A 12612-nucleotide genomic window follows, 5' to 3' on the forward strand; every position below is an offset into this window, starting at 1 on the left:
AAAAAAAACGGAGTGGATTTTTAATGAATGCAGAAATTGTGAAACTTGAACAATACAATCCAAGAACTTTTAAAAGTCCCCTTAATGGTTTTGTTTAGTGAGCGTATTTAAAAAATGTAAACCAGACAGATCTGTCACTGAGCGTAGTCTTCAGTCGGAGAGTTACGGCCTGCTCAGCGCGCTGAGATAAGTGCCCGTGGGACAGGCCCCTCTTCCTCAGACTTTTTTAATCAAAAGGCTTTTTTGTGGGGGAGGCTCGTTACTGAAGCGATCTGACCAGCAATTTTTTATATCAGAGAAAAAAAAAAAAGCAGCCTCGAGGTTCGTTTTCTGTAGCGTTGTCACAAGGCCTTGTTTTTTCCACGACCAAAAGGACAAATAGCCCAAACCTATTCCCCTTTTAATTCTTGTCGTCCTTGCTTTATTTTTTGTGTTGTGTGCTCTTGTGACTGTTACTGGGTACGAACACACATGGCAGATCTCTTTTTGGAGGAACTTGTTTGCGGATCACCTTGCGATGTCTGCGGATGTGCTAGTCACTTCAGGACAACTAACTGAAGATCCCGACCTGGCTATAATTAGAGTTTGAACTAGAAAAGATGTCATTAGAAGCAAAGCCTTTGTGCAGAAGTGAGGTACAGAGGAGCAGTGGAGGAGGCTGAGCGAGCCAGAGGCAGGTTTGATGGGGAGAAACGGGAAGCATAATGCCCGCACGTGGCCATCCTGATTTCCTCGTGGTGCTCAGTCGAGCAGAGCAGCGGAGAACCTGAGGTGCTCTGGAGACAGAGCCGGCCATGCTGGGTGGGCCGGGAGGACCAGGACGGCCTTCCAAGGGTGCTGCTGTGGCTCTGGCAGCTGCAGAAGCAGCTGAGGAAGGTGGACCTCTACCAGGGGCTGGGGAACCAGAAATGGTGGCGGTAGGGTCTGGGACCTCCGGGTTGGCGTGGAGTGGATTGTTCTTGCAGTCACACCGAGTCCTGCGTTGTTTCACTTGAGAGGAGGCACTTCACAGTCGCTGTGCCCTGCGTGTATGACGATGCTCAATACAGAGCACAAACACAGCATCCCACAGGTTTGGAGCTGGCATCTGTGGAGGCACGGCGCTTCTCTCTGGGACTCGCTTGGCTGTCACCCGTTTGCTCATCTTTTAGTTAGTTAGTGCAGGATGCTGGCTTTACGTCCAAGGGAGGGTTGTGGGTGAATAGGAGACCTCAAAATGCAGCCTGCGGAGTTTAAATGTAAGCTTAGGGCTGCCCCCAAGGTGGGTTTTATATTGCTGCCCGTCACCAGCTTTTTTTTTTTTGACCCCAGAGTTTGGCTTCGGGGTGGGAATGGCTTTGGTCGTGGGACCTTTGTGACTTAGGCTGGCCATGTGCAAAGGAAATTTCACCTGGAGTTTGTAAGTCTTTAAGTCATTTATTTATTTTTTTTCCGTAGATAGATGACTTTGTAAAATCTGGCAGTATTTTTTTCATGCAAACACACATATATGACACCCATAATTACTGTTAAGCTTCTACTTGAATGGAAGCACCACTCGCCTAGCTGCATTTGCTTATTATATATGCATTGTCCTCTCCGAGTTAAGCTCCTTGGAGCTTCCCGAGCCACGCTGTGAAGGGGCTGCGCAGCGCTAGATGGCACTCTGCCTCCAGCTTTCATGTTCCACCAGCAAAACTTTGCTCAGCTGCACAGAAAAACCGCTAGCATCGTACCGTGGAGGCATTGATAAAACTTTAGGAAGTTGTTTTTTCACCTCTGTTCCAAGGTAGGAGCCGGTTGGTGCTACAGGAGGCAGTGCTATCACCTCTGCTCCTGGTGGCTGTTGTTTTGCATGGAGATTTAAACGGGCTTACGAGGATTTGGCATTTTTGTTTTTTCTCTGAGAATGGTTTACTGAAATTGTATAATTGGAATTGCTTCAATTATACAACTGGGCAGGTTTTAGAGAATGGTAATTCAATACTTTTCCTCCAGCGTTGGTCCTGTCCCAGTATTTTTTTGTATAGTGTTGAGACCGTTATGGATTGCAGGGTGGGACCCCCCGAAGTGACCTGCAGGCACAGATCACACCTGAAGGTCACATCAGGTAGGGGTTCAGCCTGGAAGGATGAAAAATGTTGAGTGGGATTCATCTAGTTATGGTTCTTTCTGAGGTATGACTCGGACTGCTGCAAACGGTAAATGTTTTTTGTTTATTTGTTTCTTATACCTGGCTACAGCCGTGCCATTCCCCACCTTTCATCTCTAATTGCTGTGTGGAGTCCGGCGTATAATTATTTCACCCTTACTTTCTGAAGCAGTACAACCTCGGATTTCATAAAGCTCGCTGTGCACTTCATTTTTCAGACTAGAGAGAATTTGGGTCTATCGGTTAGCACAGCTCCTCCAATTAATAAAACTTCACAGGTCAAAATCTCAGAATACAATACAGAAAACTGAACAACTCCCAGAACCCTACGCCCCATCTCAGGTGTGACATCGGCCCTCTGCTTTCTGCAATAACGTGAGGTTTGTGCCATCGTCCCTTCCTCTGCCAACAGGAGAGCTGCATTCTGGGCTGCGTTACAAAACTTGTGGAAATAATCTTTGCTGGACAGTGAGCATTGGTAATGTACAGGGTGAAAAATGTTAGAACACGACAATTCAAGCTTCTATTCCCAGTTGGGTGGAATTCAATAAAACAAGAAGGATAACTTTATTTCTTTCCCCCTGAATTTAACAGTAGTGGTTTTGCTTGGTGGTACCAAAGGCTGCCTGGTACCTGCGGCATGCACGTACCTTCTGTTGGGGTATCCCCATCAGTCTGGGTGGTTTTCGGCTGTGTAGGACTTACAGCAGCACGGCTAATTGGGCTATTCAAATTTGGAGGTAGGAAAGGGAATGGATTTTGGAAGCTGTAGAGGTGATGCTTCTCCACTGCAGCTTTTCCCCTTGAATCCTGAAGAACACCCAGAGAATACTGCATACAGTAGCACGTAGTGGTCAGAGGTGGCTAAGCTCAAAGCTAGGGCACGGCAATTTCATCTCAGAGGATTCAGAGCCGGGCTGGCCGAGTTGTGATCTCTGAGGGAACATCGAGCTGGTGTTTGGCAAGTGGGGGGACGGGGAGGAAGGCTGGAGCAGAAGGATTTTCAAACCTGGGTTTGGTGCCTGGCAAGTAAAAAAGAGGTTTTCTTTTGATTTTTAGAAGTTGTATTCTGGATATTTCTTTTAAGTAGTTACGCTAACAGGTATCGGAACCCTGACTCACGGTGTCATCTTCTTTTTAGGTCTGTTTATGATGGAGAGGAGCACGGTCGTTTCATGGAAAAATTGGAAGCACGGATCAGAAACCATGATCGGGAGATCGAGAAAATGTGCAACTTCCATTACCAGGGCTTTGTGGACTCCATCACGGAGCTGCTGAAAGTTAGGGGGGAAGCTCAAAAACTGAAGGTAAGAGAAAGCCACCCGAATGACGCGGCTCTAGGTGGTCCTGTTTGAGCAGGGGGTTGGACAAGGTGACCTCCAGAGGTCCCCGACAACCTCAGCCGTTCTGTGATTGACCAAGTGAATGTCTCCTTTTGTCCAGAGCGTCTTTCCTCCGTCTGGGAAAAACAAAAACAAACCCCAGCAATCTTCATTGTTTCTTCCTGTAACGATCGGTTGGTCGTTTGGAGTTCAACAATTATTTTGGCAAACTGGAATGCTGTGGTACATTAGCTTTAATCTTCCTTGCGATTCTAAGTCTGTTCTCCATTAGGAAACACATGCTTTTCCTGGTGTACCTTAGACCAATTTCTTAAGCAAAAATAAGCTCTACAGGCTGAAGCATGTCTGCTATAGCAGCATCTACTCTGGTGCCCCGTATTACATCAAATTCTTGTTACAGATAACATTGCATCAGAGTCAGAGCTACAAAAAGACCTGATGCAGATCCGACTTTAGTCAGGAGGTGTCTGCCCAACGTTGGCAAGTGAGATATTTAAAAAGCAAATGAACACAAGAGCGTGCTAAGGTATTCGGAGTAAGCAGGAGCAGAAGAGAAAAATAAGTCATTGGTAGATGCTGAAACACGGTTGGGATGGATTGTTGTTGATGGATTTTCTAAATGTTGTGGCCCTTGAAGATGTGCAGAAAGATGAGAGAGAGGTGGATTTTTACATATTTCTTGAAAGAATGTGCTCAGTATTGTGTGGAAAAAGTCTGAAGATTGGTGGTGTCCCTGCACGCAGGGGTCAAGTGGGCTTGCAGTTTAAGCTTGGCTGGTGTGCCTCAAAATATGAATATTACACAATTTGGGGCATATAAGAAAGCGTAGCAGTGACTTGATGAGTGTCAGAGGTTGGAGAGCCTTCCTCTTTCTCCTAGAGAAGTTAGAACAGAGGCAGAGAAGATAACGTGCGTGCCTTTTCCCTTCTTTTCTGCAGCACCAAGCTGTGACCTTGATATAAAAATCGAAAGCAACTTCCTGGAACGATCAGTTAGTGAATGGGAGTGAGTTGGGTGGCACCCAAAAAGGAGAATTCTGTCTCTGGAGACCCAGCGCAAGAAGTCTTCCTGTGGAGTCTGGGTGGAGAGATGGAGTCTGACCTGTTTAGAAGGACCTTTTTGGGCACCTAGAAGAGTGGGGGACTATTCAGTGGGCATTAGAGAAGATGAAGTCATAAATAAGGGGAAAAAAATCTCAGAAAAGCAAATTTTCTGGAAAAGAAAGAAAAAAAAAAACACTTTACCTTCACTGTGCTGCCTCTTGCTTTTCACACATTTATTTATTTCTTCATTTAAAGCTGCCTCAGGCATTTCCAAGCTTGCTTCAGGATTAACACATGGCCTCGATCCCCCGAGCCGTGTGCTTGCAGGAGCACCTTTCCAGGGGTGTTTCCTGACACCAGAAGCACCCTTCTTATTACAACGGCATTTTCCACGAAGAGCATTCATCCAGCGGTTGATTGCAGGATGAGGCCATTGGAAATACCATGAAAGAAGATTTTTAAAGCCATTGTTTCTAGCCAAGAATTCCACATTGTTTGTTTGCAAAGGCTCGTTGCTGTTTCCCATTCTACAGACAGCTACTTTGTTGGTGGCGCACTGTGAAGTCCATCTCTACCCTCAGGATCTCTCTTGATTTCCATTACTATGTGATCTATAAAACGGCACATGGGAAAAATATACACAGAAGCTTATTTGAGAAACATTGAGCCCTCTTTGTAAGGGTTTCCCCAGGGAATCATCCGTGGGTCCAGTGGCGAGAGCGCGTTTTGTTCCAGCTATTCATTCTGTATTTGATCTCGGTCTTTTTCTCAATAGCACTGCTCTTTGAATGTACGTACAGCCGGCTATGAAACAAATGCCCTCCGTGTTGCACCTCCAGGACGTATCTGCAGCCATGTGCTTGTAGCTTTGGGGCGTTCTCTGTAACGTCACACTAGCAGAAATATCTACGTTCGTTGTTTTAAGAGTGCAAGCTATGAGCTAGATGCGTCGTCTCCCCTCTCTCGTGTGTACCACAGCTGCTCTCTTCCCTTTGCACTGCAGTGCTGTGTTTCAGGTGGCCCCACGTCAGGCTGAACCCTGATCAGGACCGCGTGGCCAGCCTTTCCGCTCTCCTTTCTGCTCTCCTTGGCCTCTGAAGGGCTAGCTCTGAATTAACTGGGAGCTTGAGCTTTTAGCTCCGCAGGTGAGCTCCTCCGCAGTGCATTTCTGCGCTAAGAAGCTTTGTGTTGCTTTCCAAGGATGCTGGGTCACTGCTTGAGAATCAGTATATGATTTAAAAAAAGAAAAAAAAGAAAAAAAGGTAAGTTAGTTGGGAATACATGGGGCACATTTTCAAAAAGGCATCTCCTTATTTTGGGTGATAACTTTTTTTTTTTTAAAACAAAGCTTCTGCATTTCCTTACTTTTTTTTTTTTTTAACTGCATGGCTTTACTAAGGCTCTTTACTTTTAACTTCTTATGTGGTTTTAAAGAAAACCCTTTTTGCTTTGCTTTTTTTGCATGTTGTACATCTTAAACGTTCTCGTATCTTCTACTGCACAAAAACTTGCATTCTCATGAGGAAGTCAGCTTCATGATACCGACTCTTCTCAGTCCCAGTTCGCACTCCCACTGGGTCTTGCAAGCCATGTACCAGTCCAGTTACTCCATCTTCTAAAGGCTCCAGTGGAAATTAAAAGAGCAAAGATAAATTATGCGTTAGGATGGTTCAACTTGGAAAACCTGACTGGAGGTGTGAAAGGGAACAGAACACAGAGTCACAGGGCTGGTGCCAACCTCAGCGACTCCAGAGGGTCAGGTGAAGCAAGCCCTGCTTCAGCTGGGTTGTTCCTGATGGATTTTTGTCTGACCTAATGGTAGTCCTCCCTCCGAGCAGTCCTGCCCTTCCTTCTCTAGGAAACCCAAGTTGCGTGGTTAAAAACTTTTTTTTTTCATGTCTACAACTTTTGGACCTATCAGGCACAAAAGAGAGATCGTTCCTTCTTGTTTCTGCAGCAGTCTCCCGTAACGTGGAGGCTGAAGGACTGTTCTCTGGTCTTGTTGTCTGTAAGATAAGTAGCCCTGATCCATCCCAGTGGGTTGTGATTTCTGGGCATCTCACTGCTTTTACTTTTCTACCATGGAGTCTTTCCAGTTGGTGGGTTCTTTGTTATTTTTTTATTTTTATTTTTTATTTTTCATTATGACAGCATGGTTTTTGAACTGGAGCAGGCACTCAGTCACCAGCGAAATGGTGTGGGAGGGTTATTTCAGGTGTGCTGTAGAATTCTCTTCATGCACACTCGTCTGATGCCTGCTTGCTGTGTAGCAGCGCAGCACGGACTGATTTTCAGCTTGATTCCCTGCGCTCACCGGGTCCTTTCTCAGAGCTGCTGCCCAGTCGCCCGTTGTCCTGTTTCGTGCAGCTCATTACCTCTGCTCGAGCTGAGTGAGTGCTCCACACCTGCCACTGCCGAACGGCAATTAATAAAAAGGCTCTTCTCTGAGAAGCCATCTGCAAGTCTGATCTTCTCTCCCAGCACTCACGGTACTGCTGTGCTCAGTCGTAAAAGCTACGAAGTTAAGAGTCAGGGAAAGAAAACGAATGGGAAGCAATCTTTATTGCTTACAGCATTCAGGTTAAGGCAGATCTAATAAAACAGAGGCAGGTGGTGTAAAGCAAAGGGAAGCTCACCTTCCCCACGCCAACCCAAGCGGTGGGTATTGCTGCCATGGAAAGCGGCCGTGCCCTAAAAATGCGACGGCCGTGCGGCGGAGTCCCGTAGGGGTTGGATAAAGGAAGAGAAAGTGGCTGTGGTGGTGGGTAATTAACCTGGTCCTTGGCTGCTCTCTCCAGATTGGGAAGTTCAGAGCTGACTCGAAGGATTGCCCCGCAGCCAGCCCTCCTTTCGTAGGAAAAGGACGTGAAGACCCAGGGTAGGCGGGTGTTGGAAGCGGGGATGCAGCCAGCGCAGCCGCGCGGGGTCAGACCGCTGCCCTCCGCATCCATTCCCGGGATTCCTCTCCAGCGCCCTTTGCTCTTCCTCTCTCATCACTCTGACACTCTCTAAATGATAGCAGAGCGGTGTCTAAAAACCCCCAAACAAAAGCCCTGCTCAGTCCCACATGTTCCACGTGCAGATGGATGAACTAACAACTTGAGCGTCCCGTAAGCCCCTTCCGTGATCCCATCGTCTCCTTCTCCACATGTGCCCACCTGTTGTCGGCCCCCCCCTTGCTGGGCGTCTGTCTTAGATTATCAAATCTCCTCGTCTGAACAGCTTCGGTGTGTCTACAGAGGATCTCTATGAATAATCATCTATTTCTTCTCGATGTATGGACGTAGGTCTCGAGAACAAACCAAAGCACAACCCCCTGCCTCCCGAAAACTCTCAGTGTGCCAGGGCAGAATATCTCCTTACGTTTTGCCTTAGCTGGGGTTGATGTGTAATTTTAATAGAAGACTAGTGCAGCCTTGGCATTATTTTTAGGAGCAGTTTTAAATTACCCTACATGGATTCCTTTTTCCTGGTGGGATTTTCAGGATATAAGAAAATAAAATAATCTTTGGAAGAGATGCTCTGCTCCTGCTCGTAAAATCTCAATACATCATAAAGGAAATGAGCAGTTTTTGCACAGGGCAGGCAGCCAGGAGAGCTGAAGCTACTGCAGAAGGGGGAGCAATATGATGCAGATGCTGCAGTGAAATTGTGTGCGGGGAGATCATGGGATGACTCCTCCGCATGCCTCGTGGTAAGCTCATAACCAGCACGGCCAGTGTTAAGCACAAAAGGAGGTCCGTGAGGCGGGATGGCTTTGCTCGTTGAAGCAGCACCAAGCTCTCCATGTGAGACCTCCTGTTGAAACTTGGACCAGTTTGGAGCATCGTTATTGCTCAGTATCTTCCAGTAATTGGCAGGCAACAAATCGGATCCTGAATCAGTTTTATACATATTAATGCAAAACTCCTCTTCTATCTGAAACGCTTGCCTGGCGGTGTGCTGAAAAAAGAGAGTGGTGGCTGTTTTCTTCTGGGTATACCTCGAAACTTGTCCTGCTCTGCTCTGCTCTTGCGGCCACTCCATGCACCGTCCATGTTCTGTTGGGTAGTTGGAGAATGCTTTTCATGGACACCTTCGCTGGCGGTGAATTCATTCGAAATTCCTGGCTGCTGTACGTGGTGGCAGCCGGGAGCTGTGCAGTACCTGCTCCTGCAGCTGCTGAGACGTGCCAGCTGGCGGCCGTCTGAATGCTTTGACGGGGAGAAATCAAGACAAGTTGGTAGTATTTACCGAGTCTCTTACTGGAAGCAGAGCTCTTAATTTGGTTTGTGGGATCTTGCGCTCCTGAATATACTCCGGGAGCTCCTCCTTGCAATTCCTGCAGTTGTCTTATCTCTCGTAACGATTTTTGTGTAGAATGAACACAACTCCCCAAAACGCACATGAACTGCTTCATAAAATTTGATGATGCCGCTTGAAGTCCAGCAGCAGTTTCCCCGGTACAGTAGGTCTGAGCAGAACGAGAAACCTCTGAGACGTCTTACAAGGATGAGCCTGGAAATTGAAATTTACAGCTTTAATGGGTATAAAAAGAGAATTTTATAGGGGGGGAAAAAAGTAGTTTTATGGCATGTTAGTCTTGCACTGACATGAGGCACCTGAACTCTGCGCAGTTATTCTCTGGTGGTATTTATCTTTATAATTGGCTGTTTTTGTTAAAAACCTGAAGGTGGGCATGTTTACTTGAACGTTTGTGTATTTTTCAGCCATCCCAGCTGGTCTCTATAAGATGCTATCTGTGTTTACAAACCTCCTCCTGTCTGAACTCGAACGAGTATTCAGAAGAATTCCCAAAGTCGTCTTTCTGCTTGTTGTCTAAATAATGTGCAAGCTGCTTATTTTCTGTCCTGATGAGTTTAAAACGCAGCTTTGTTCTCCTCCGTGTTTTCACTGAGGCAAACAGATGCACAGGTCGTAAAGGGCTGAAGTGCTGCGATCCCGTTTGTCCAGGGAGCCTGTGGGCTTGCAGTGTGGGAGATTTTTGAACTCTGAGCCCTGACCTTCATAGGGTAATGCAGAAAGGCAGTTGAGTAAAGAAAATAAGTAATCCTTTAAAATAAACCAATAAAGATATGGGAGCTGGGAGGAGGCAATCAATGGGAGATGCATGTGAAGGTCTAAAAGAAAATATTTGAACTTCATAGGTCAAGTCCACACTGAAGACTTTTTTTCTTACTGTGATATTAAGGAGTTAAAGGCTAATCATAATCTGCTTAGTGTTGGGTAGGGGAAATTTCTTTCCAGGAGGTGATTTCTGTCCTACCACTTACATAAAATAGCGTTTAAGAGGAGAACCCTCACGTACAAGATTTGGTCCATCGGTACTGCAGCTTCTCGAGGCGGCTGTGCCGGCAGCGTTAACTCCTGTTGCCTTCTACTTTTCTTTGGTAACAGGGAAGAAAATTCTTTTGTGGCACCTGGTCGGTTAATAAACTGTTCTATGCCGTGCAAGAGAATGCTGTGTGAGAAGCAATGTGAGGGTGTTTATGTGCGGTTATTTCTTGTGAAAAGCGTTGTCCTGACTCACGTGCAGATGTGCTCTTTCTCTTTTCCCCAATATCCCCGCAGAACCAAGTGACGGACACCAACCGAAAGCTGCAGAACGAAGGGAAAGAAGTAAGTGATGCATCCGCTCGTTGTCCTTTTTGCTTTTCCGTGGTGTGGCCGTGCTTGCTGGTGGCGAGTTACACCGAGCATCAGTAAGTGCTGAGCGTTACTGCTGGCGTACCTGGCGCTGGTGTCAAGGTGGGCATTGGTCCTCTCCTGTCTCTCTCATCTCGTTGTGAAGCGTAAGTCGTGTGAGTGTTGGGAAGTGATTTTTCTCTCTTTTTACTCCGTGTGGATTGAAAGCTAGGGGAAGGGAAAACCTGGCAAGCAGGAAGCCCTTGAATCAGCAGTAATGAAGCTGTGGGCTCGCTCCGTCAGCCCTGAGTGGCATGGATGGGGTTGTCTGTGGCCACGCGAGCTGGAGACTCTGTGCCTGCTCCGTGCTGCAGCGTGGCAGCAGTTAACGCCGGCGTGGTTTTTGAGCCCCACGGGTAGAGGCGTCAAGGCACGGAGAAAGGAAATGATTGAATGTGCCTTGGGTGCGATTTGCCTCTGACCACATTCGTTCCTCTGTCCTTTCATTGTAATGTTAGCAGGCTGGAGGGACTCGAGAGGTGGGTGACGGCTGGGTGTTGCACGAAGGCGCTGATGTCTGAAGCTTTTCGAGTGCCTCAGAGATCCGAGAGAGCTTCCAGGGACAGTTCTGTTCCCGTCTTTTCCCCTTCCTCCTGTTGAATCTCATTGCTCTACCTGTATTTCATATAAATCTTCTGCTCTTTGCACCCTTTCTGTTCTCCTTCTTAACTGCCCTCCCAGACAGCCAGGCTGCATTTCGCTGTGAGGACTCGCAGGCATCCCCATCTCAGTGAGCTGCACTGCATCTGAAAAACAAACGAGAAAATACCACGTTGGACTGTGTCAGACCAATTATTCTATTAAAGATCAAAGATAAAAATGCCCTGTGGGGAGGAGGTAATGCAGCTTCTCCCCTGAACCAAATAAACATGCTTCTCTGTTACCTTGAGCAGAAGATTCGTCTCTCGAAGTAGAGTATCTGGGGATTTCAAAAGGACTTCACAAACTTGGTCTGGTCCTGTGGAGCCAAGTCCGTGCTCTAGAGGACAGAACTGTGACCTGCCCCTTTGAAAGAGCAGAACTAAGGAAGTTTTGGGTGGCTGATCCTTGTTTTGCCACTGTCCAGATGCATAGGTTTTTCTGTTGGAGACGGAGCTTTTAAAGCTCACGGTTGGTTTGGGACGCTAAGAATTCCTCTGGGAGTGAGCGGCCACATCCTGCCTTTTAGAAGGACTAGAAAAGAGAAACTTGGAAAGGGAGCGGGAGTATGGAAGAGATGAAAAAAAAAATGGGAAGGGGGAAATCATTTTTGGAATTCACAGGACGTGCTGCAAGGCTGGTATTTTGATGGCTTTGGTTTTGCTGCTTACTTGCTTGAAATTAGACGAGGGAATGCTGCTGCTATTTGATTAAACCACCCGGAGCTGCCTGTGCTCCCAATTCCAGCGATGCTGCGCAATGCTCAGGGAGCTCTCCCGTTATCAGAGTAGGCTTTGTCGTCGACCTCCTGTTTGGATGTTCATGACAAGTGCCAAGTAGTTTGTATCCTCTCTGCTCTGTCTGTTCACTATTCTTGGTGAGACTTTTTTTTTTTCTTTTTTCCCCAAAGCTGATAATAGCGATGGAAGAGCTGAAGCAATGCCGATTACAACAAAGAAATATTTCCGCGACGGTTGATAAGCTAACGCTGTGTCTTCCTGGTGAGGATCTGCAATTGCTCTTTATTTGTACAGCTGTTTGTTGTAATTCAGATCTCTTTGCTTTATGCTTCTGTCTCAATGCTCTTGTGTTTTCCTTCTCTTTCCAGTCCTGGAGATGTACAGCAAACTGCGAGAGCAAATGAAATCTAAAAGGTAAATTTTATATAGACCGATGTTTATGTTGGAAGAGTTGAAAAGCACCCCTTCGGTGCTAATTAAATTAAACAATGAGGTTCTCAAAACTTAGGAATTCAGAATCGTCCTTTCCGAGTTAACTTGTGTGATTTCTGGCTGGGTATCTTCACAGCACGGCTCAGCCTCCTGTGGTATGGAGTAGAGCTGGGATTGCAGCAGGCTCTAATTTTGTGTTAGGCTTTCTGATTAAGGTGGACGTTCCCTTTTTCTTTCCATGGATGCTCACTGTTGCGGTGGACATTCCAAATCAAGGTATCACTCTGTACCTATGTGTTGTTACTAGACGTCATATTATGGATGCCGTAGTACAAAAAGTGGTCTGAGAGAAGCCGCTGAATGTGAGTGGAAGCCAAAGACCTGAGAAGCGTTGTGCAGGGTGGTAGGAGAAGCTGGTGAGAAGGCACGCGGCTTATTTTGGGATCGAAATAATTGTTCAGAAGAGTGAGCTGAACTAAAACGACTTTGTGGCCCAGAGATCACGAGCTGTAAATCCAGGGTTTTTCCCACCCCACATCTGTTGCGATGCTGAAGAATTAAACCGTGGCCCAGGATATTCGCATGGCCGGGGTCCTGGG

The 12612-nt window shown here is 46.7% G+C and overlaps 1 protein-coding gene across 5 annotated transcripts in view; it reads left to right on the top strand.

Annotated features, from left to right (window-relative positions):
• EXOC6B (exocyst complex component 6B) overlaps positions 1 to 12612 on the top strand; it is a 292507-nt gene that overhangs the window by 40666 nt on the left and 239229 nt on the right. For all 5 annotated transcript variants that reach the window (XM_083834126.1, XM_083834124.1, XM_083834125.1 and 2 more), the window contains exons 2-5: positions 3273 to 3438; positions 10089 to 10136; positions 11752 to 11842; positions 11950 to 11995. In XM_083834126.1, coding sequence (XP_083690252.1) covers positions 3273 to 3438; positions 10089 to 10136; positions 11752 to 11842; positions 11950 to 11995 — 351 coding nt within the window. The remainder of the gene's footprint in view (positions 1 to 3272; positions 3439 to 10088; positions 10137 to 11751; positions 11843 to 11949; positions 11996 to 12612) is intronic.

This window comes from Anser anser (assembly GCF_964211835.1).
Source record: "Anser anser genome assembly, chromosome: 4".
Classification (NCBI taxonomy): domain Eukaryota; kingdom Metazoa; phylum Chordata; class Aves; order Anseriformes; family Anatidae; genus Anser; species Anser anser.